The sequence below is a fragment of the Fistularia commersonii genome, chromosome 7 (genome assembly GCF_037954325.1).
Source record: "Fistularia commersonii isolate RoL2024-O1a breed Wild chromosome 7, RoL_Fcom_v1.0, whole genome shotgun sequence".
Lineage (NCBI taxonomy): Eukaryota > Metazoa > Chordata > Actinopteri > Syngnathiformes > Fistulariidae > Fistularia > Fistularia commersonii.
In genome coordinates, this window is record NC_141290.1 from 2,789,959 (window position 1) to 2,812,771 (window position 22,813).

General features: G+C 47.0%; 1 protein-coding gene across 1 annotated transcript; it reads left to right on the forward strand.

Moving 5' to 3' along the window:
* Nucleotides 1-1,730: 1,730 nt before the first annotated feature.
* On the forward strand, nt 1,731-22,488 carry acanb (aggrecan b). Its single transcript, XM_086149163.1, has 18 exons — nt 1,731-1,778; nt 5,937-6,018; nt 7,181-7,564; nt 7,716-7,890; nt 8,206-8,333; nt 8,502-8,795; nt 10,075-10,269; nt 10,412-10,586; nt 12,169-12,296; nt 14,246-14,539; nt 16,240-16,350; nt 16,774-16,881; nt 16,956-18,002; nt 18,507-18,665; nt 19,397-19,479; nt 19,560-19,704; nt 20,585-20,767; nt 21,035-22,488. Exons 1-18 carry the CDS (start codon nt 1,776-1,778, stop codon nt 21,124-21,126), a joined length of 3,786 nt encoding a protein of 1,261 aa, XP_086005289.1. The 5' UTR covers nt 1,731-1,775; the 3' UTR covers nt 21,127-22,488.
* Nucleotides 22,489-22,813: the final 325 nt, after the last annotated feature.

Sequence of the window (22,813 nt, forward strand, 5' to 3'; positions counted from 1 at the left end):
TATTTCATCCGGGTGTAGCTGCTGAACAAACATTTCAAGAGAGGTAAATAAGGATGAAATTAGCCGACGGGCGTCGATGGCACGCCGTCCCTTTGAAGGCGTGCGTCAGCGAGTGCACGGAGCACAGAGCCGCCATTTAACTTCCGAGTGCAGTCGGGTCGGAGATGAACGGCCGACACGCCCGTCCGACGGCTTGTTTGGCTTTTAACCGAGTTCCAGCGGACAGTAAATTACCTGAAGAATGTATACGGGCGCACACATGAAAAAAAAAAAAGCACACACACACACACACACACACTCGTCAAGTCACAACTCCTGATTTGTTCCTTTTGATAGACTCGTACAACCTCGGCAAAATCGGTCCCTGCGGTCGGACTTTATGGGGGAGCAACAGAGGGGGGAAAAAAAGAGGATTTAATTAAAAATAAAGAATAATAACAAAGAGAGGCAATATACACAGTGAAGCAGTTCCAGATTCCTGCAGTACCGTTTTTTCCACGTTATCGTAATCGGCGCCCTCTGCTGGTCTGGAGAGTCACTGCACCTCATTGTCGCCCCTTTGGGCAGATGGGGCTCGGCTGCCAGAGCGATTAGCATGTAGCTGTTAGCGCTACTGTTAATTATTATTATTATATTATTTCTAGCGCGCTTCTTGTCTCTATCACACACTTGCTTTCTAGCTCTCACTTTCATTGACTCACCTGTTCATTCATTCATTCGTCCGTTCATTCTCTCGCTCATTCACACACCCTTTCATTCACTCGCCCATTTCTTCATTTATTCACCCATTCATTCGTCCATTTATTAATTCATGAATTCTCTCGCTCATTCACGGACCTTTTCAATAATTCACTCATTCATTCATCCACCCATTCATTCATTCATTCACTCATCCACTCATTCAATCACCCAGTCATTCATTCATTCATTCGCAAACCCTTTCAATAATTCACTCATTCATTCACCCGCCCATTCATTCATTCATTCATTCATCGTCTATGAATTCCCTTGCCCATTTATTCATCCATTCACCCATTAATTCACCCTTTCATTCACGTGTCCATTAGTTCATCCACTCATTTATTCCTTTATTCATTCACACATTCATTCATCCACTCATTCACTCATTGCCATTCATGTATTCACTCACCCACTCATTCATTTGTGTCGTCTTACACAGCCAGTTGCCACTTTGACACTCTTTCATTCTGTTTATATATTCTTTACATTCTTCATTTTCATTTGTCGTTTATTTCTGTTTTCTATTTTTCCTGATACTTATATATCCGTCCGCTCGCACCTCACCAACCACTGCCACCGCACCTGTGCGAAATCGACATTTTCCCCGCTGCGTGACGACCAGAGGACGATCCGACCCGGCCGGTCGAGGCAGAAGGCCTCCCGCTTTGAGTTACAAATAAAAATAAAATCCGTCGGTTCAGCGCGTTCGAAGGCCAAACCCCAGCGGCGCGGACGGCGCGTTGGAAACGGCGCCGGGCGACATTCAAACTTTCGTCTCCCTTCCAAGGAGTCTCACTTTTAATATTCAAGGCCGCCTGTGTGACCTCACCGACTGGCAGGAAACGACCACATCTCTTTCCCTCCCTCCTTCTCTCTCACGCCCTCCCTCTCTCTCTCTCTCTCTCTCTCTCTCCCTCGTTCTTTCCGACATCTAAATGTGCGGCGGGGTTTGAATAAAGCTTCTTTCTGCTCTCCTTCACTGGCAGGAGCAAGAGGCACCTGGAGTCACTGGCACCGGGAGCTCTGCAGCATCAATGGTAGGTTCTCTCCTCGTAGGATGCGGCGCCGTGGGGGCTTCCAGCCGGCCGGCGGGTGGAGGGACGGGGGGAGGGGAGGGCTCGCATTTTATTCCCATCTTTTTTAAAAAAAAAAAAAAAAAAAGTTATGAAGTGATTATTGGCTGATCTGGGGTTCGCCGGTGATTGCGCGGTGACCCAACGATTGCGATGGGTTCGTTCTGGAAACAGGGAAAGGGTCGCGGGTTCGACCGGCGTCGCCTCTTCCGCTCGGATTCGTTTCCGAATTCGAATCCGTTTCCGAAGCCGGCGGGTCGGAGGGAGAAAGGAAGGTTGTTTTGGCGAAAAACGGCGAAACGGCATCGGGCGGTCGATTCTGCTCTCTCGAACCCGGACGTCTTCCGAGTTTTTCGTTTTCGCCTCAGAGTGAGACCTCCGAAGTTCGCGTCGGTTACAAATGACCCGGACGTTGAGCTCCGGTGAAACGTGACCTAGGGTGAGACACACACACACACACACACACACAAACACACACTTCCGTTAAGGCCGGTTTGTCACAAGCTCCTGAGGCGCGTCTGGAAACGTTTTTATTTTCCTGGAACCCGTCGGAGCCATGAACTGACATTGTGTTGTTAATTAGCGACTGTCCCGTAACCACGGTAACGCCGGGCCACGCACCGCCGCGTACTGTGAATCGCAATTCGAATCTTTTGGGGGGGCGAGGAGGGGAAAAGTGTGTTTCGCACGTAAATGAGTGTGTCGGCTCAAAGTAACGCAAATATGAATTTCTCCGACCCCCCTCTTCCCATTTCACTGTACAACAGCGCGTGTGTGTTCTCAAACAAGCCTTACAGTATGTGTCATACACACACACACACACTCCCATGCTTTTTTTTTTCCACTCCGACCAGGGGTATCGGACGTGCACTCCCTCACACAAACACACACACACACACACACACACCGGTGATCTATGAGTGTTCCTGTGTGTCTATGCATATCAATGTCCACACTGTTCTCCAGCTGAGGGACTCAAGAGAGTTGGTGTGTGTGTGTGTGTGTGTAGGGTGGGCGGGGGGCTTGTGTGTTTACCTTGGCGAGGTAACCCCCCCCCCCCCCCCGGTGCTGAAACAGACAGAGGCCTCATAGGCTGTCACCTCGGCGAGGCGTGGAACATACCACCACGCCGGGCAGGGGAGCGCAGATCCAGCCCACCACCTGAATGGGCGCACTGTGGGGAGCGGGGCGGGGGTCGGGGGTCGGGGGTCGAGGGGGGAGAGTTGGCGCAACCCATCCCCGCCTGGCTGGCGCACTTTTTTTTTTTCTTTTTTTTTTTTTACGTTTTTTTTTTTTTTTTTTTTTTTTTATGAATTTGCTCGATTTAATTTATGAATTAGAGAGAATATTTTAGTTCTTGATGGCGCAGGATCGTCGACTCAGACGCCGACGTCTGTCTGGTCTGGGGACCTCCGCCCTCCAGGGACTCATTTGCAAAAAAAAAAAAAAAAAAAAAAAAGCAAATAAAGCAAATGAGAGCAGCCTTTCATTAAAAAAAATTTTTGAAGTATCTTTTTTAACAGTTTGAAAAATATTTCAATAATTATTTTTTAATTTATTTTAAATTATATTTTTTCTTAAAATGTTTCTTTTCTGTTAAAAATATTTTTTCTGATTTTTATCTTTTTTTTCTAATGCAGCTTTCTTATAACCTGCTTATAATTTTCAACCTCCATTTAAAGCAATTGCGTCCCTGCGTTTGGGTAAATTCCCCCTCATTTCGTCTTTCAGGCAAACGCCTGCCTCTTTTAGGTCATTTCCTTCCGTCGTTCGGCGTCTCGCTGTTTTTTTTTCTTTTTAAAGATAATTTTCTTGCCTAAAATTGGGTATTCTTTGTGGGGGCGGTTGGCTCCGGGCTCCCGTTCCCAGGGATTTTAGACATTCCTGGGTGAAAGTATGATAAGATTATCAGAGCTGTCTCAGCTATTACCGTTCGATTCGTATAAAAGGACCGGGGTTTTTTTTATTTTTATTTAATTTACTTACGTTTGGGGAGCAACTGAATTGTGGGAAAAATCCACCCGTCAAAACCTGAGATTTTCGGTTTCGAACTTCCTTTAAACCCTCTGGAGAAAAAGCCAGAAAAGTGATACTTAGCTTTATTCTTATTTGTTTTAGCTCAAACTTAAAAATGACAATCCAGCTGTTGGGGTTGTCACTGCAAAGTGGCTCCGGTTAGCACGTTGCTATCGATGCTAAGCGTGCACGTGAATGTGTGAATGCGAAGACATGATTATTTCCTTTCCTATTTGATCAATGAGTATTAATATGTATATTTCTATATATTTATTATGGTGGAGTCACGAAGCTGCACATTGTGTCAGAAACGAGGCCCTGAACTTTCTGTGTACTTTGGCCACGTGTCTGACACACACACACACACACACACACACACACACACACGTGAGTGTACAGTCAGCGCGTATTCCCCCTGGTGCGTTTTCCTCATCGTGCCACCTCGTAAATGCCCCCCCCCCCCAGCCAACCCCTACACACACACACACACACACTCACACACACACACACCGCGCCCTTGCGGCTGCTGGGTATAAACCCCCGGTGTGTTCCCGCTAACAATCCCCGGTTCAGTCGGGCCCCGGGTCGAGGTGTGTATTCCATGGCAACGCAGACTCGGTGCTCTGTCCGGCGCCGGCGGCGGCGGCGGCGCTTTACGACTCATATAAACTTTCAAACACGTGCATTGAATCCCAAACAAATAAACAAACTTTTTAAAAGGCAAATAAAAGCTCCCGGCAGGAGGCCGGTCAATAAGACCCTTGGAGGAAAACCTACTGATTAGCAGAAAGGAAACAGTTCACGTAGCGGTTAGCTTCTTGTCGAGCCACTGCTGAGAGACCAATCAGCGAATTAATAATTTCATTTATAATTTCATTTGCATCTTTTTTTTTTTTTTTTTTTTTTTACATTTTTCCCTGCCACGTATAACTGCATATGTTTAACTATTTATATTTATTTTTCTAACGTCAAAATCTATTTGAATACTGAGCCGACAGATTAGGAATACGGTTATATTTTGGAATGAGGGTGCTAAATAAAAAAAATACACATATTTCTATAAAAGATATATATATATAAATAGAATAACAGTAATAATAATCATAGTATGAAAGGTTAACTCCTCACTCAGGTCAGTGTAAAAGCATTGATTATCAGAAATGACATCTGTTTTTTTTTAATATATAGGACTGTCTCAGAAATTTAGAATATTGTGATAAAGTTCTTTATATTCTGTCATGCAATTAAAAAAAAAACAAAAAATACTTTTTCATAATATTCTAATATTTTGAGATAGGATTTTTGAGTTTTCTTAAGATGTAAGCCACAATCAGCAATATAAAAAATAATAAAAGGCTTGCAATATTTCAGTTGATTTGTGATGAATCCAGAATGCATGACATATTTGTTTTTGTAATTGCATTACAGAAGATAAAGAACTTTATAAGAATAAGAATAACTTTATTTATCTTGAAGGAAATTGTTGTGCCAGAGTTTCAAGTAAAACAAAACAATAATAAATAATAGTAGGAAATTGTATAGATAGTAAAAAAAAAAAGGGGGGAGAATAAGAAATACAAACAAAAATATAAAGTGTCAAAGTCAATGACAATATTATTATTATTATTCTTATCACAATATTCTAATTTTCTGAGACACTCCTGTCTGTCTGAATTGTGTTCTTGAGCGTCGAGATTAAATAAATGAATTATTATGAAAGCAAACAACACAGCTCACAAGCATAACAAGTCATTTTACCATTTTAATTAAACGTATTAAAAAGTTTCCGGACAGAAAAGAAAAACCTTCAAGTTTAGCCTTTTTTTTTTTTCTTCCAAGTTCAAGTGGAAACAGCGCGAATCCCCACCCCGAGCTCATTTTTAGCGCCGTTTCTGATATCCGCGAGCGCCGTTTCGAGGCCGACGTAACGAAGCCGACGCGTAAATACGCGCTAGCAAAGTGCGGGCGTGGGGAGGGGGGACGTCATAAAACCGCTCATTCATTCCAACACTTACTTCTCTGTTCATTCACAAACACATTTTTGGACTATTTTGGACTGAGTTTTTGAGCTGACGCCGGCGATTCCGGTGTTTTTAATTTTCCCAGGTAACCATGACCCCCCTGCTTCTGCTGTGCGCGTCGCTGCCCCTCATACTGGCGACGACGGCGTCCTTCGGAGAACAAGATGGTAATTTTTTTTTTTTTTCTTTTTAAAAAGAATGAATAAACACCGGCCACGTCGACAAGCCCCCCCGCTGGGATTAATAAAAAAGGGATTTGAAAATGATCTTTTGTGAAAGAGGTTAAATATCCGGTGCCTTGAGCAACGTGGCCTGGCGCACCTTCGCCGCCGAGACTAGAAACAGAGAGAAATCGCCCGGCGTGATTCGAATTGCTGAACACTGAGGCGACCGATGGCGGAGGAGTGCAAGGTGGAGGTGGAAGTTCAACCTGGATCGGCTTCTTCTTGACAGAGAAGCTGACAGATGAGGTTTGTCAGGAAATTGCGATTGTTTGCAGATGACACTGTGATTTGAAGTGAGAGCAGAAAGCAGAAAGTGAAGGGTATCTAGGGAGTTGGAGGTATGCTCCTGGAAAGGAGCGAGACGGAGGTTAGCAAGATAGCATACACGTATGCCAACGAGAGGAACCCAAGTGGAACGGTGAGGCTACAGGGAGTGGAGATACAGAAGGTGGAGGAGTTTAAGTACTTCGGATCAACGCTCCAGACCAATGGAGAGGGTGCAGAAGAGGTGGAGTAACTTGTCCAAGAGGGTTGGAACTGATGGAGAAAGGTGTTAGGGATGATAAAAGGAAAGGCGTAGAAGACGGCGGTGACGGCAGCCATGTTGTACGCTTTCAGTGAGGAGACAACAGGAGGCAGCAGAGACGAAGACGTGGAGGTTCTCTTTGGATCGGGAATGGGTCCATCAGAGGGACAGTGCATAGTAGATGTTCTAGAGGTAAAAGTCAGACTGAGATGGTTTGGACGTGGACAGAGATCTGGGTAGAAGGATGCTGAAGTTGGAGCTGGAGGACTAAAGGAAGACCAGAGAGGAGGTTTATGGACGGAAAGAGGACAGGAAGTTAGCTGTGTACGAGAAGAGGATGCAGAGGAGAGGGAAAAATGAAGACAGAAGACTCGTTGTGGCAACTCCTGAAGGTAGCAGCCTAGAGGAAAGGGGGTAGAAGAAGATTGAGGTGATGGATGGAGTAATGACAAGTCTCCCATGGCATGGGGTATGGCCTATTTTCACAAAGCTAAGCTAACCTCACAAACAGACATAAGGTTGCTATCATGCTATCATCATAAAGGACCATAACTTCTTCCTTGTAAATGTGTTCCTCAGATATGGATGGGACGCTGCGCGTCAGCATCCCTATAGAGTCGTCTCTCCGTCCTCTGCTGGGCAGCAAGGTGGTCATTCCCTGCTACTTCCAGGACAACACCGTCAACGACCCCGGAGCTCCCACCATCGCACCGCTCTCCCATCGCATCAAGTGGAGCTACGTCACCAAAGAGAAGGTCACCACCATCCTGGTGGCGACGGAGGGCAAAATTCAGGTGGAGACCGAGTACCTGGATAGGGTGACCATGGTCAACTACCCGCTGGTGCCCACAGACGCCACCTTGGAGATGACGGAGCTGAGATCCAAAGACTCCGGCACCTACCGCTGCGAGGTGATGCTGGGCATCGAGGACAACTACGACTCCGTGGACGTCCAGGTTCAGGGTATGGCGCAGAATTTCCACTTCCAACTCCACCTGCATTCTTGTGTTCAGCATTTTATAAGACAGTTTTTATTGGTCAGTTTATTAAACAACTAGGGCTACTTGAAGTTAGCATCCACCTCAACAGAAGTCTGGATGTATGTTCTACCCAGGGATCGTGTTCCACTACCGAGCCATCTCCACCCGCTACACCCTGACCTTCGAGAGGGCCAAGGCAGCTTGCATCCAAAACAGCGCCACCATCGCCACCCCGGCCCAGCTCCAGGCCGCCTACGACGACGGATACCACCAGTGCGACGCCGGCTGGCTGTCCGATCAGACCGTCAGGTAGGACCGCAAGGGCGCACCTTGTCCTTGTCCATAGGAACTCATGTGCTGAAGGTGCTCGGTGATCGTTGGAACTCATAAGTCACCAGAAATTACTAGGAACCTTTGGGTTGCTATCGAAGTCTTGCGACTTGGGACAACGTTGTCTTCCGTCTGCTCCTTCTCCATGGAACTAAGAGGAGCCACCTGCCGCTGGATCCTTGGTCTCCTGACTCCACTGCTACTAACTACTGCAGTTGTACTTCCGGACACTATATTTGAAGTTCCTGCAACAAAACTCTGCTATTCAAACTATCTTTCCCCTTTTAAAAAAAGGTATCCCATCCATGAGCCCCGGGATCGTTGCTACGGAGACAAAGAGACCTTCCCTGGAGTGAGAACCTACGGCGTGAGGGACGTGAACGAGACCTACGACGTGTACTGCTTCGCTGAGAAGATGTCAGGTATTCATTTTTCGCTACCACGACATTTAAATGTTACTCTAAGTTGCGATTCCTAATAAAATACAGCAGTAATATCACATACTTTCAATGTAAGTTCAGCAACAAGGGTGTACTATGCTAAGCTACGTAGTAAAAACTCCGCCCCGCCTCCTTCCTGTCTCCTCCCAGGCAGAGTCTTCTACTCCATGTCAGTGGAGAAGTTTTCCTTCTACGAGGCGGGAGATCAGTGTGCCAAACTGGGCGCCCGACTGGCCACCACCGGAGAGCTGTACCTGGCCTGGAAGGGCGGCATGGACGTTTGCAACGCCGGCTGGCTGGGCGACCGGAGCGTCCGGTACCCCATCAACATCGCCAGGCCTCAGTGTGGAGGCGGGCTCCTTGGGGTGAGGACTGTCTACCTGTTCCCCAACCAGACCGGGTACCCCTACCCCGACTCCCGCTACGACGCCATCTGCTTCCAAGGTGACTATCCGACATTGTTTACTAGTTTCGATGCCACCACTCTTGAAGATGATTGCCAGTACCCAAACATTTCCCCATGAACAAGCCACTTAGCAACAGGGGCAAGGAAACAACTGTCTTTTAGCTGAGCAGGAAACTCTGCTAGCGCTAGCTTAAATCAGACGGCCTTCTGCCTCGACCTCCATAGAGATGGAGTGGAGTTTGAGGGTTGGGAAGGAAAACAACAGCAGTAGCAGGAGCCAAGGTTCTGATGACATTCTCTTGATATCCACTCCAGGAAAGTACCGCACAGACAAACCACCTGGACACTCATGTCCAATCGACGCCAAGTCTTGAGTTTAGCCAACAACTTGGCTGACTTTAATTCCAACATCAAAAATGTTTACATCATACATGCTTGCAAAGGGATACAGTTTTAAGCAAGATGGTGGTTCGTGACATCAGGAGGGGAGTACCCTGACAGCTCAGGTTAATGCCAGGCTTACGCTTTATGATTTTCGAGTCGCAGACTTGAAACCGGACTTCGGAAGGAACTCTCAAGAGTCGCGGCGTTATCTCGTCTTACAGTCTTAGCGCAGTCGTAGCTCAGGGACCAAAGACAATATTAACGTCTCCGTAAAGACTGAATATGAGTTCCTACAAAACCAGGAACAGGAAACCTGGTACCAGCATGACAGGAAAAGAAAGTTGTAGTTTTCCATGAGTCCGTTTTTAGTCTCAGACTACACTGAGACTAGGCCAAAACTTGAAACTCAAGATGATACTTTAACTCAAGTCTTTCTTTTCAAAAAAATGGTCGCAACCTGCTCTTACGCTACTCCCCTACAGACAAGCCCTGAACAGCTGAAAAAAAACGGTAAAATTATTCACAGCTGCGCTGAAATTTCCGTTCAAATCCGCAAACGTCCGGAGAGAAGCTGCTGATGCAAAGGCTCGTTCAGGCGAGGCCTTCAGGAAGGGGAAGTCGAAGAGTTTCACACATACATGCCACATAACTGCTCGGGTCAAGGCCTTGCAGAGAGAGGACTCAAACAGGCAGATGGATGGTTCTAGAAGGAAGAGGCGGCTTCCTTCGCCACTTATCGCCCACTTATGGGCGACCCTGAGACACCGGCTGCTTTAACACCGGGCTTCAAGTGACCCCTCTGACTCGTAAAGGCCAAAACCTCCGGAGGTTTTACGGATGTTAAAGGTTAAAGAGGGTTCGATCTTTAGTTGCCCTCGGGATGACACGTATGCATCTTCCGAAAGCATCAAGCCGCTAATTTCTCGCCGACAGCCAGCGAAGACGAGAACGCCGTCCCACCCAGGACCACCCCTTTCCCAGATATCATCAGGATGACGCCGGCCCCGGGGGCCTTCCCAGGCCTGACCACCACCCCTGAGGGCCAGGAGATCAAGCGCGGGGACGTGGAGAGGCTTCCACCCAGACCCATACCGCCCACCTTCACCGACGACGACATGGCGCCCACAGGTAGCCTAGATACAAGGTTGACTAAGTATTGATTGATTGATTGATTGATTGATTGAATAACTTCAGGTAAATAACCTCGGTCTATCGATTAAATGAATCTGTAATTGTTTTAGAATAAGACATAGTTTCCATTCGTCGCCAGGCGTGGTGTTCCACTACCGGCCAATCACGGGCCGCTACACGCTGACCTTCCAGGAGGCGCAGGATGCTTGCCGCCGCGCCGGCGCTGTGATCGCCAGCCCGCAGCAGCTGCAGGCCGCCTTCGAGACGGGGCTCCACCAGTGCGACGCCGGGTGGCTTCGTGACCAGACGGTCAGGTGAGGAACAGGAAGAGGATCCAGACCAAGTCTTCACTGAAAGAACACTTGCACCTAAACAATGTAAACGTGCATAAGTGGCAACTAGCAGCCACCGACGACAGCACTTGCAGTGGTTTCGGTGGTTCTGGGTCGTCCAGATCACGGTGAATTCTTGTCTAAACCTTCTTGGACTTGTATTTTCTTCTCTTGAAGATGTTTCAGCCCTCATTCGAGAGGCTTCTTCGCTTCCTGTTGGGAGTCGCCCACTAGAACAGCCAGGGTCAGGCTTCTGTTGGTTGGTCTTTCCTGGTTGTTTGGAGGGTGCAGAAGGTCCTGGTTCACGTTTGCAAATCGGTCTTACATTTTTGCAGGTTAACTCTTCCATTTGGACCTGGAAGTTATATTCAGAAACTCCCCACGGGATTTGAAGAAGCCTCTGGGATGAGGCCTGAAATGTCTTCGAGTGACGAAACTCAAGTCCGGTTGCCAAGACAAGACGGTTTTGACATGAAGAAGGTGTTGTTCATCAGAGAAGATAGCTTAGCTTAGCACCCTCCTCTCTCCCACCACCTGCACCGAGGCCACGGGACGCCCTGAGTTGCAGTTATAACTCGACATCCTGTCGTTTAACTCAATTTTTCCAAATGAAAGCTTTTGTTTTCAGTGACAGAAGAGCATCTAAAACCAAGCAACACTTGGATAACCTCATTTAACGAACGCACGGTAAAAAGCTGGGAGTGTTGTGGATTTAGCACCCCTTAGCATTGGATATGCTAAGCTATCACAGCAGACCGAGCGATGCACTTCACTCTGTTTGTCGATCTTCTTCCGGTCAGCCGCTGCTAGGCTGCTGCTCCAGCATACTGCTCCAAAGAAAATGGCTTATGCCACTAAAGTGTTGAAGAAGGACCTCAGGACTTGTACTCCTAAAATTTTGAGCAGAACCTACAGGCATGAATGTGCGCCGTCATTTTTTTATTGATTTCCACGGCAACCATAAAGCAACTTTAACTGCTGTAAATAGGAATCAAATGTAATAATGTATCGCCTTGCGATTTCAAAGCATCATCTGTTCACCTACTGACGGCGGCAGATCGTCCACTCGAGGCGCAAACCAGGCAGGCAACAAGGGGGCGGTGTGGCTCAGGAGAGTTAGAGCGGTCGTCCTTGAAAACAGTCATACCTGGATTCCAGGACGTGGAGAGAATTTCCTCCTTGCCGGTCAAAGTGTCGTTTAGCAAGACCCTAACTGGTCCCCTGGCATGGTTCATCCATGATGGGTTACAGGCAGTGGTCAAATTTAGCTGATCTCGCGCTCTTGGTATGTGACTTTGGCAATAAAGGTATCTCTAAAACTCGAGGTTTGGGCATCTCGCCCGAGGGGGGCGATTGGACCAATTGTTTCACGGCTACCTTGAGCCCAAAGAAACGGCAGAAAGAAGTACAGTCAGGAGTTACCAGGCACTACTTGCCAGACCTTCTGCCAGAAAACTGATGAGTTCTTAAAGAGTTATGTTTAAGGTTGCCATGGTAACACTGGATTCAGGGGGTCCGACTTGTTTTCTGCACGAGTCCTCATCCATTCTCCGGCTACCGTCAGGTATCCCATCGTGTCGCCCAGAGACAACTGCGCCGGGAACCTTCACCAGCTCCCAGGGGTCCGATCGTACGGCCTGAGGCCGGAGAACGAGCGCTACGACGTGTTTTGCTACGTGGAACGTCTGAGAGGTGAGGGAACATCTGAACTGTCAAGAATATTTGGTTAAAAATCACAGTTTTTGATTCATTGAAATTCTGAACAGAACATTGTCCCTTCTTCTTCTTCCCTGGGCTGCTCCCTTCAGGGGTCACCAGAACCAATCTGCTCCTCTACCCTCATACCAGCTAACTTCACGTCCTCTTCTTCCTCAGTCCATAAACCTCTCTGGTCTTCCTCCAGACCTCCTGTCTGGCTGCTCCAACCTCATCATCCTTCTACCCAGATCTTCACCCTTCCTTCTTTGTCCATGTCTAATCCATCTTGGTCTGACTTTATCTCCACATCGTCACATATGTGCCGTCCCTCTGATGGACTCGTCCCCGATCTTCTCCACCCTCCTCAGCCCCAAAGAGAACCCCTGCATCGTCATCTCCGCTCCCTCTTGGGTCTTCCACAACGCAACCCTCTCTAAAGCATACAACATGGCTGCTGTCACCTGCGTCTTCTACACCTTTCCTTCCATTCTGGCTGACACTCTTTTGTCAACACTTTTCCCCACCCATCCCAACTTCCTTGCGCAAATTTCTTCCCCTCTTCTTCCCCTCTTCTGCACCCTCCCCCTTCCGCTGGACAATTGACCCTAAGTACTGAACCTCCTGCACCTTCTTCATCTCCACTCCCTGTAGCTTCACACACATGTATTCTGTCTTGCTGCAGCTTCACCGGTACCTTCATTCCTCTCCTCTCCAGAGCATACCTTCACCACTGTAGATGATCCTCCACCTGCTCTCACTATAGATCACAATGTCATCTGCAAACAATCATAGTGGTGATTCCTGCCAAACCTCCTCTGTTAGCCAGTTCCAAACTGCTTGAAGACATTTTTCCACCTCTTCTGCGAACTGTTGACCTTAAGTACCTAAAGTCCTCTACCTTCTTTATCTCCACTTTTGTTCCTTTTCATTCCTTCAAGTATTCTGTCTTGCTCCAGCTAACGTTCCTTCCTGTCCTCTCCAGGAGCAAACCTAGATACCTCTCCCTAGATACATAGTACTACTACTACATAGTCTGTAGTAGTCTAGTACTACTACTAGACTACTACATAGTCTGACCAGTTGATGGTTAATAAGTGTTTTTGTGACGCACCAAGTCAGTACCTCATTGCTCTAAATGGTTTCAAAATTACATTATTGGCAACTATTTCCTTTACACTATAAAAAAAACATAATTATCGGACTATTGAGCGTACCTGAATACAAGCTGCACCGGCTGAAAATGAATAAATAAATAATGTGTACAAATCTACACTGCGCTTGTCTGTAAATAGATATAATAATGACTGAATGAATGAATGAATAAAAATAAATAAATTATAAATAATAAATAAATAAAATATAAATTAAAAATATATAAAAAAATAAATAAAAGTAAATAAAATAAAATAAAAATAAATAAAAAATAAATAAAAATAAATAAAATAGAATATAAATAGCGAAGTAAATATATGTGTGCACATATATACCGCGATTGTCTTTAAGTCACAGGTTTCCAGATTGTAACATGAGATATTTACATTAAAAAAAAATTCTATTAAATACATACCGGTAACATCCACAAAAATGCTTTTTTTCCCGAAGAGTGCCTGTAACAAGGCTGATGAAAAAGATTAAATAATATATAACACAAGGAAAAGTCCATCCATCCAGCCATTTTCTATCCCCGCTTTGTCCTACTCCAGCTGATCACTATCTTCGTCTTTTTCCTTGTCGGAATTGAACAGCCTCAGAATTTCACGTAAATTTCATCGGTCAAAAGTGACGGGGCGAAACGATTTCGCGTCGTGAAGCTTGTCAGCCCGACAAAGTCCATAAATTAGCCGCAGCGTTCAAAGCATGTGAAAAAAGCAGCGGCTTATAGTCCGGAAATGACGGTAAAAAAGAGGTTTAACGTCACGACCTGGTCTGGTTGCGTCTCCAAGGCGAGGTCTTCTTCACCAGCGACTACGACAGCTTCTCCTACGAGGAGGCGGTGCAGCACTGCCAGAAGCTCAACACCACCCTGGCCTCCACCGGCCACCTGTACGCCGCCTGGAAGCAGGGCCTGGATAAGTGCCGTCCCGGCTGGCTGATGGACCGCAGCGTCCGCTATCCCATAACCAACCCCAGGTCTCACTGCGGCGGCGGCCAGGTGGGCGTCCACATCATCTACGCCTACCCCAACCAGACGGGCTTCCCAGATGAACACTCGCGCTACGACGCCTACTGTTTAAGAGGTAGGAGTTAGCTTATATTCCGTAGACATACCGTATAAATACGTACAGCAACCTCGGCTTACAAGTCGTCCGAGATACAAACCGGCTCTCGGTGGATTATTAACCCTCGTGCGATCTTAACATTGTGTTTAGTCCCCTTGTCCTACGGGTCAAGAATGACCCATAAGACAATCTTTGTACCCTAGTGGTGTACAGCCCACATGGAAACAGAAACAAGACAAGAAGTATTACTTTTTCTAATTATGGGGTCTCTTTAGGAAAAGTCATAAAATTTCAAGTTGGGAAAAAAAATAGGTTAAGGTGTTTTTTTCTACAGCCAAACATGGTAGTGGGTCACTTTTGACCTGCAAGACAACACAAGGGTTAAAAAGAGTAGCGACGTCACTTCGCCGCTAAATGAAGTTTGGACAAAAAGTAGCAAAGTGCGCAAGTTACATTTAGCAACACATTGTACCATTAAGCAGTAGCTAGTAAGCTAAGCGCTAGTGGTATCTTCTTCAACCTTCAGGGTAAGTACACTTTTTAAACCAGTTTATATCTTTACATCCTCTTAAGTTTAACTTAATAAACAAGCAAATTGAGTTACAAGCTAGGTCATAGAGCACAGTTAAAATCCTTCAGTTTTCTTAAAAATCATCCGTACGGCTGATGTACTACTTCTTGTTTTGTTCACTGACCATGAACCGATTTTATGAGGTACTCTGTGATCATAACATCTGTCAAAACTTTGGTAAGTGGCGAAGACGCTCTGGCAAACTGATTGTCGGACGGTTCCCATGTGACACGCGGACGTCGTAATAAAGTCGGTCTTCGGTTGCTGACGGGTTGCAACGTCAGATAACTAATTATGTAATGCTGGAATACAACGTCGTTTGCTGTAATTGTACATTTGTGTGTATGAGGACCCCAAAAAATGGCACCTGTTAAGGTTAGGAAGTGGAGGAAGCAAGCAGATGAACTCCACCAAACAGAGTTTCCAAGGGAACAAAGAGAGATGACCACAAAATCGAACATTGGTTTATTGAACGACTTGAATAAAGTTTGACTACGGTATGTTTTATCATGCCCCTCATAATGTGGCGCGCCTTATACGGTATACAGTGATCCCTCGCTATAACGCGGTTTACTTTCCACGGTTTCGCTACTTCACGGATTTACATCGCGCATTGTGTTCTGCATTCTGATTGGCTAAAAAGTCACTCCGCTTCTTCTCTACCTGTGCGTCAATAACGTTGCGGTTTAATATGTACACGTACGTAAAACAGCTTGCCAAATTTACATGACGTACGTGCTAATTCTCTTGCGATTTCAAGTTTCTCTAAAACCGATAATGTTGACAAAACGCTCTGGAGCGACGAAAGGGCCCAAAAGGCAGCGGAAGATGCTATCTAGCGCAGATAAAGTTAAACTTCTGGACATGCTAAGGGAAGCTAAAAGCTATGCGGCTGTAGGTCGGCATGACGGAATGAATGAATCTTCCGTTCGTTCCATAAAGACGGAAGAAAAAAACATAAGGACGACAGCAGCGATGTATAATAGAGTATTTAATTGTCTAATAATTGTAAAAAAAAATAAAGGTTTCTACTTCACAGATTTTGCCTATCACGGGTTCTTTTTGGAACGTAACCCCCGCGAAAAACAAGGGTTTACTGTACACTTACACTGCCGGTTACCTTGATGACATCACTTGTGTGTTACAGCCGAGACGCCCCTCATCGACACCGAACACGAGATCACTCTGAACGTAACCATAGTAACAGAGGACATCGTGAACAAAACAACGGTCGCAGTTGATCGCATGCTCCCCCCAGGTAAGACATCGGGGGTTTGCGGTTCGTCTCGGACACAAAAGAAAAAGCCGGAACCGCGGATTTTGTGATCCGGTCATAGAGGGGCGTCACATCGACGGAGGGAAAGCTAGCCTCCTCTGTCGGGCATTAGCGGGTCACTCACAGGAAGTCAGGGAGGGAAAGCAACCAATCAAAGGACTGCAGAACAATCAGAGTACAGCAGGACGTACGCAAAGACGTTCAGATACTCCACAGAGTAGCCTTGACATAAGGGTACAAAATTGTCCAACACGATAAAAGAGGTCTTCTAAAATTTGGGTCGACTGTTCAACACTCTGCTACCCTGAGCAACTACCCTGTTTTGGTGAACACATGTAGCAAACGAGGGTTTGTGTTGTATGCTCATTTCACTGAGGAACTCTTTCGGCCCTTTGCCTGTTGTAGTCCAACCGACCGAAGTCGTCAAAGAAGAAGAGACCGCTATAAACCGCACCATCATCGAGGAGGTTGTCAACGTGACGACCATCATCACCCAGCAGGCTGTTCCCACAGGTGAGGTCTGGACCAACGGCCTACATCCGTACGACACCTCGCACTTCCTGACCCCGTGTGTTCTCCTTCCGAAGGTTTGTCTCCGGTTCCCGATGAGGTTTCGGGTTCTGGGTCGGCCGATCATTCAGGAAGCGGATTGGGCTCCGGGGAGCCCGTCGCCAGCGGCAGCGGCGAGCCGTCCGGTTCGGGAACGGACGTCACCTTCAGCGGCCGCACCGACGTCCTCTCCGGAGAGTACTCCGGAAGGCCACACGAGGCAGAGGGCGGGAGCGCGGTCATTTACACTTCCGGGGAACCGTACGGTACATCCGGATCCGGAGAGGGCAGGCAGCACTCCGGCTTCGAAGTATCGGGCTCTGCCAGCGGAAGCGGGGTGGACAGCGACAGCAGCCTGCGTGTTAGCATGGTGGACGAGAAGATGACGGAGTTGACCAAGCAGGTGTTCACTGAGCAGCAGCTGGGAAGCGGGGATTGGCTGGTTTCAGGCATGTCCGGATCAGGAGGTGCGTCCGGATCAGGATTTCTGTCCGGATCGGGGATTATGCCTGGATCGGGAGGCGTGTCCGGGTCAGACATGAGTGGATTTTCTGGCGTATCCTTCATCGACCACAGCGCCACTGACCTCACGGTCCGGCTTTCTGGCGAACAGGAAGTGTCCGGGTACCAGCCTTCGGGGTCTGGCCACGTCGTCGACTTCCAAAGTGGCTTGTCGTCCGGCATCTCGGGCAGCGGCTCCGCTGCCGGGCCCTTCTCCCCAACTAGCGGTGACGTCATCTACATGACGGAGGAGGGGATGGTGGAGGTGACCGTAGCGCCCGAGGTGGACCGCACCCAGCAGGGTCGCGGGGTCATCGAAATAAGCGGGGAGGGAAGCGCTTCCGGGTTCCACGCCGAAGTCAGCGGCACCTCGGACCAGCGCTCGGGCAGCGGCGCCTTGACTGACACCCTCCCCATGACGCCGGGATCTACCGTGGCTTACCCAGAGTACATGTCCAGGGGCGAGGAAGAGGAACCCACCCATTATTCTGTGACCCCGGACTCGGCGTACACCAGTCCGACGACAGCACCTTCACTATCCCTGGCGACGCCTGCTGTGGTGGAGCAGCCCGGCGTAGAGGAAGGTACGTACCATGCGCGGACACAAAGAGGCCGACAGACGATTGGTTGGCAAGGCAACCGGAGTCCATCTCTAGAACCAATCAGGTGCTACTCGCCTGTGACGCGTCGCCGCCGGACACGAAACCCTTCACGCCACTTGGGTTTCAAGGAGATTCCCCAAATTAATTCAGAACAACCTGAACAGCAATGCAAGTCTTGTCCCTGCCATATGTAGCCTAGTTACACAGCGGCGTAAGAACATCCAGAACGAGCACCTCCTGAACTCCCCCGCGTTCCTAAGCGCAAACGTAGCTTAGCATCCTTCTGCCCGGTGCCGCCGCTTCCACCGGACAGGAAGTTGGGGTAGACACCGCAGGAAAATGTCATGTGACCCCAACAAAACAGCAACAGCTCCAAAAAAAGTTTCCATCTTTGCCAATGTAACTCATTATCACGACTATATCTTCTGAAGTTGCTACCCAAGAATTTTGACCAGTGTGTGTGTGTGTGTGTGTGTGTGTGTGCAGCGGTACAGGGTTGCGCAGAGGGCTGGGTGGAGTTCATGGGAAGCTGTTACCTGCACTTTGCGGACAGGAACACCTGGTCGGACGCCGAGCAGCGCTGCCGGGACCTCGACGCCCACCTGGTCAGCATCACGTCCGAGGAGGAGCAGCAGTTCCTAAACGGTGAGCGGGAGTGAGTGTATGCTTGCGTCACTCATTCATTCATTCATTCATTCATTCATTCGTACCGCTTACCCTGCACTCAGGGTCTATCCAAGCTATTGTTGGACAAGAGGCGCCGTTCATGTTACAGAAACTCCAATTCACAGCGCATATAGAGAATTACAAGGAGTGCAAAAGTGCAGTTGCAAAAAAAACAAAACAAAAAAGTGACAGCATGATCATCAAGTTTTTTGGGTTTTTTTTGGCAACTGCACTTTAGAACTCTTGTTACTTAAAAAAATCAAACCCTCCAATATCTACCTCAGCATAACTTATTTATATTTTTTGTACTTTTGCATGTTTGTCATCAAAAAACCCTTTGTAAGGTTAAAAAAGATAAGATGAACTTCATCGGTCCCTATAGGTGGAATTCCTTCGTCACAGCAGAGCAACAGTTATGTCAGAAATAAAAAAAAAGAAAAATGAATATAAATATAGAGGAAAAAAAATTACATTTAATTGTTTCATTTTCTCATTTCACCGTTTTTTTTAGAGATAAAGCACGAGGTATCAGAACCAGGAAACAAGAGGATGCTCGTTAGCTAAACCCAATGAATGCTAGTCAGTAGGAATTAGCAGCCGGCGGTCTAATTCCGATCATCCATAACCGCGGCGACTCCTGGGTTCACGATATTTGTTAAATAATCAAAAAAAAACGATGAGTAACAATCGAAATTCCGACCCTCCCGCAGAGAAAGGCCAAGACTACGAGTGGATCGGACTCAATGACAAGGACGTGCAGAATGACTTCCGCTGGACGGACGGCAGCCCTCTGGTGAGTTCAGGGATAAAACGCAAACTGGAAGCTCCGACGAAACTCGACGTGATTTCCGAAATACCGTCTTTCCTTTTAAGACCTACGAGAACTGGAGGCCAAACCAGCCCGACAACTACTTCAACTCCGGGGAGGACTGCGTGGTGATGATCGGACACGAGGGCGGGCAGTGGAACGACGTGCCCTGCAACTACTACCTTCCCTTCACCTGCAAGGCGAGACCCGGTAAGCGAGGACGTATTTCGCTTTTCGCTAGCGCCGTTGAGCGGTCGGCAGCTTTTCTGCGTTTTCGCACAACCGTCTGACGCAAAGGGCGAATCCTCCTATTTTCGAAACGTTCCTCTACTTGAAATAAAAACAGGAATTTGGGTTCCAATTCGAACAAGACGCCATGAGTGACGCGATTAGCACGTTAGCATATCAGTGCTATTTGCGTTTCCGTTGGTTTAGACCAGGGGTCGGCAACCCGCGGCTTTGGAAAATAAGTTATAAATATTTAATTGAAGTGTATTTCATTTGTGTTAATTCCTTTTTTTAACTTTTAGTTCTAAGTTGGAAGATTATTGTGATCTTGAAATATTAAATACAATTATATTTATTATTTTTCGCCGCGCAAAATAACGTCACACTCGCGGAAGTCGGTAAAGTCCCGATTTGCAGATGCTGTGCGCAGAAGTTCAGGAAAAGAAGTCCCATAAACTAGGTAAAATAAATATTTATGAAGATATTTAGCAAATTTTTTTTTTTTTTATTGCTTACTGACAGTGATTTTTTTTCCCGATTTATTTTTAAAATTCAGGTCAAGGCTCTGCGACACGCTCTGAAAGCCCAAAATGAGTTCATTACATAAATAAAATTTAATTTTCTCCGCAATACTTTGTGAATTTCAGATGCGACACACTACACACTTGTTTATACGAAGTGCAAAGATAATAAAAAGCAATATATACAGTGGTACCTTTATTTTAGACGTCAAAAAGTAACTCCTAGAGTTTCCTTTTCCGAGGAAACCGGGTCCAAATGGCTCTTTGGGGGTTACGGGTTGCCGACCCCTGCTTTAGATGGCCGCTTCTCGCTCTGATCGTGTGCACACTTCTACCGCCAGTGTCTTGCGGAGCGCCGCCCGAAGTGGAGCACGCCTCGCCGATGGGCGGCGCCAGGGAGCGCTACCCGGTCGACGCCAAAGTCCGCTACCAGTGCGCGGCGGGCTACACGGAACGCCACCTGCCAATCATACGCTGCGCGGAGGACGGACAGTGGGAGAGGCCTCAGGTGGAATGTATAGAAAGTAAGCTGCTGGATTTTAAATACATTTACTCATTTAAGAATCAAGATTTTTAAGCGTCATTGCGCGTAGCTCCCGGCTACGGGATAAAAATAAAAACAAACAGACCGACAAGTTATTAAACCGCTCAATGTGAGATCCTTAAACCGATTCGGTGAAACCTTGATTTTGGTTCCCAGCTCCCGAACCTTTGTTTTTTTGTTTTTTTTTCCTCTTTTCGGTCACTAAAAAAGCCGCTCATCAGTATTCTTTGCCTCCTCTGCTTCGCAGCGGGCGCCGGCAGCAACAGGCTACACAAAAGATCCCTCAGGAGGAGGAGTAAAGGAGTCAGCAGCCGACAGGAAGCGAGGAAGCTGCTCTGAGCAGGAGTGAAAGGACACGATGCAGAGAGTCACAAAGGAACCCCCCCCCCTTCTCGTTTAAAGTAGCACGGACACCGACGCTAATGCCCGAAAAAACAAAAAAAAACAAAAAAAAAAAAACAACCTTTTCCCTCCCGTGTAAATACAAACTGATGCAGGTTTAGACGGCAAAGTCTTTCGGCTCTTTCAGTGTCTCTCAGCCACGGCAGAATATTCTATATATTTATAGCGTCTAATTTATAGCTGTGATTCAGCATTTGGAAAAGTAAAATATACATAAATATATATTATCTCAAAGTGTTTTCAATCGCAGTTGGATTCTCTGAATTTTTTTTTTTTTTTTTTTTTTTTTCTCCCCTAGGCTATTTTTTTTTTTCCTAGATACGCGTTTCCTTAGTGTTTGATTTTGGTTCTAGACTCTATATGGATGAAGTCGCGTGCAAAACCAGAACCGAGGGGAAACCAGAACCGTCCGTCCGAAAAAATTAAACAAAACAAAAAAACCCGGATAGAAACAGTCGGCACTCACGCACTTTCGGGCGCCTTTCGGTCATTCGAAAAAAACCCAGTGCACCTTAAAAACATCTTTTTAAAAAAAAAAAAACGCTTTTCGCTCGCCAAGCCGTCCAACCGACACCGATTTCCCGCTTCCTGACCCGCGTTCCAGGACTATTTTCCTGCTTTCTCACGTTGCAATCCACCATTATTCCCCCGAAGCGAGGACGAACAGCAGGATCTGTCAACAACTCAAGAGTCGCGCGTTCCGTGCGCTCATTAGCGACGTAGCCGTTTTTCCTAGACGATGACTTGTTAGTTTTAATTTAATGTTTGCAGTTATTATTATTCATCAGAGCGTTTTTGTTTTGTTTTCCCCCGCCGCTGTTTCGGAGCGACGGCGTCCTGAAAAAGCAACTGAAGCGATACGTGAAAAATAAAAAATAAAAAGAGGAGGAAGAAGCAGGGAGATGATAGGAGGAGGGATTCGAATGATGACGATGACCTTTTAAAAGGTCAAGATTTGCTTCATCCCGGCATGGTGTGTTTTACCGTCGGTGAGTGAATCTGTTTTACCGCTCAGAGTGTGTGTGCGTGTGTGTGTGTGTGTGTGTGTGTGCTCGGAGGGTCGTCGAAGGAAGTAAAACAAAAGAGCGATGGGTGTAAAATAAATAAAAGGGTTGCTCTCTTGAGGTCAATTCAATCTCGGAGAAACTGACACGTCCTCTGGAAGAAAAAAAAAAAAACAACAAACAAACCAAAACACCTACTTTTCGTTCAAATCCCGATTTTGAAACTAAATAAAACCAACCCTGATGTGACTTTACAGTGTTCTGTAATGTTCTGTACCAAATAAAACTTGGAATCATACACGCCTGCTGAGTTATTGCATGGATGTGTCGATACATGGGGGGGGGGGGGGCGTTGCCGGGGGCAACGGTGAGGAACAAACCCGGGCATTTAGCGTTTCCTGACCGTCCTGCAGAGGAACGCACAGGTAAATGGTTCCTTCATCGGCACCTTCTGGAAAAACAGCTATCCTCTGTGTGTTTATGGTGTGTGTGTGTGTGTGTGTCAATAGGATGTGTTGTGTACAGATTGCAGGCCGTGCAATCACTGAGACTTGTGTTCCGAGCAGGGGAGGCGTGGCCCACACAGACCGGTGTATGTGTGTGTGTGCGTGTGTGTGTGT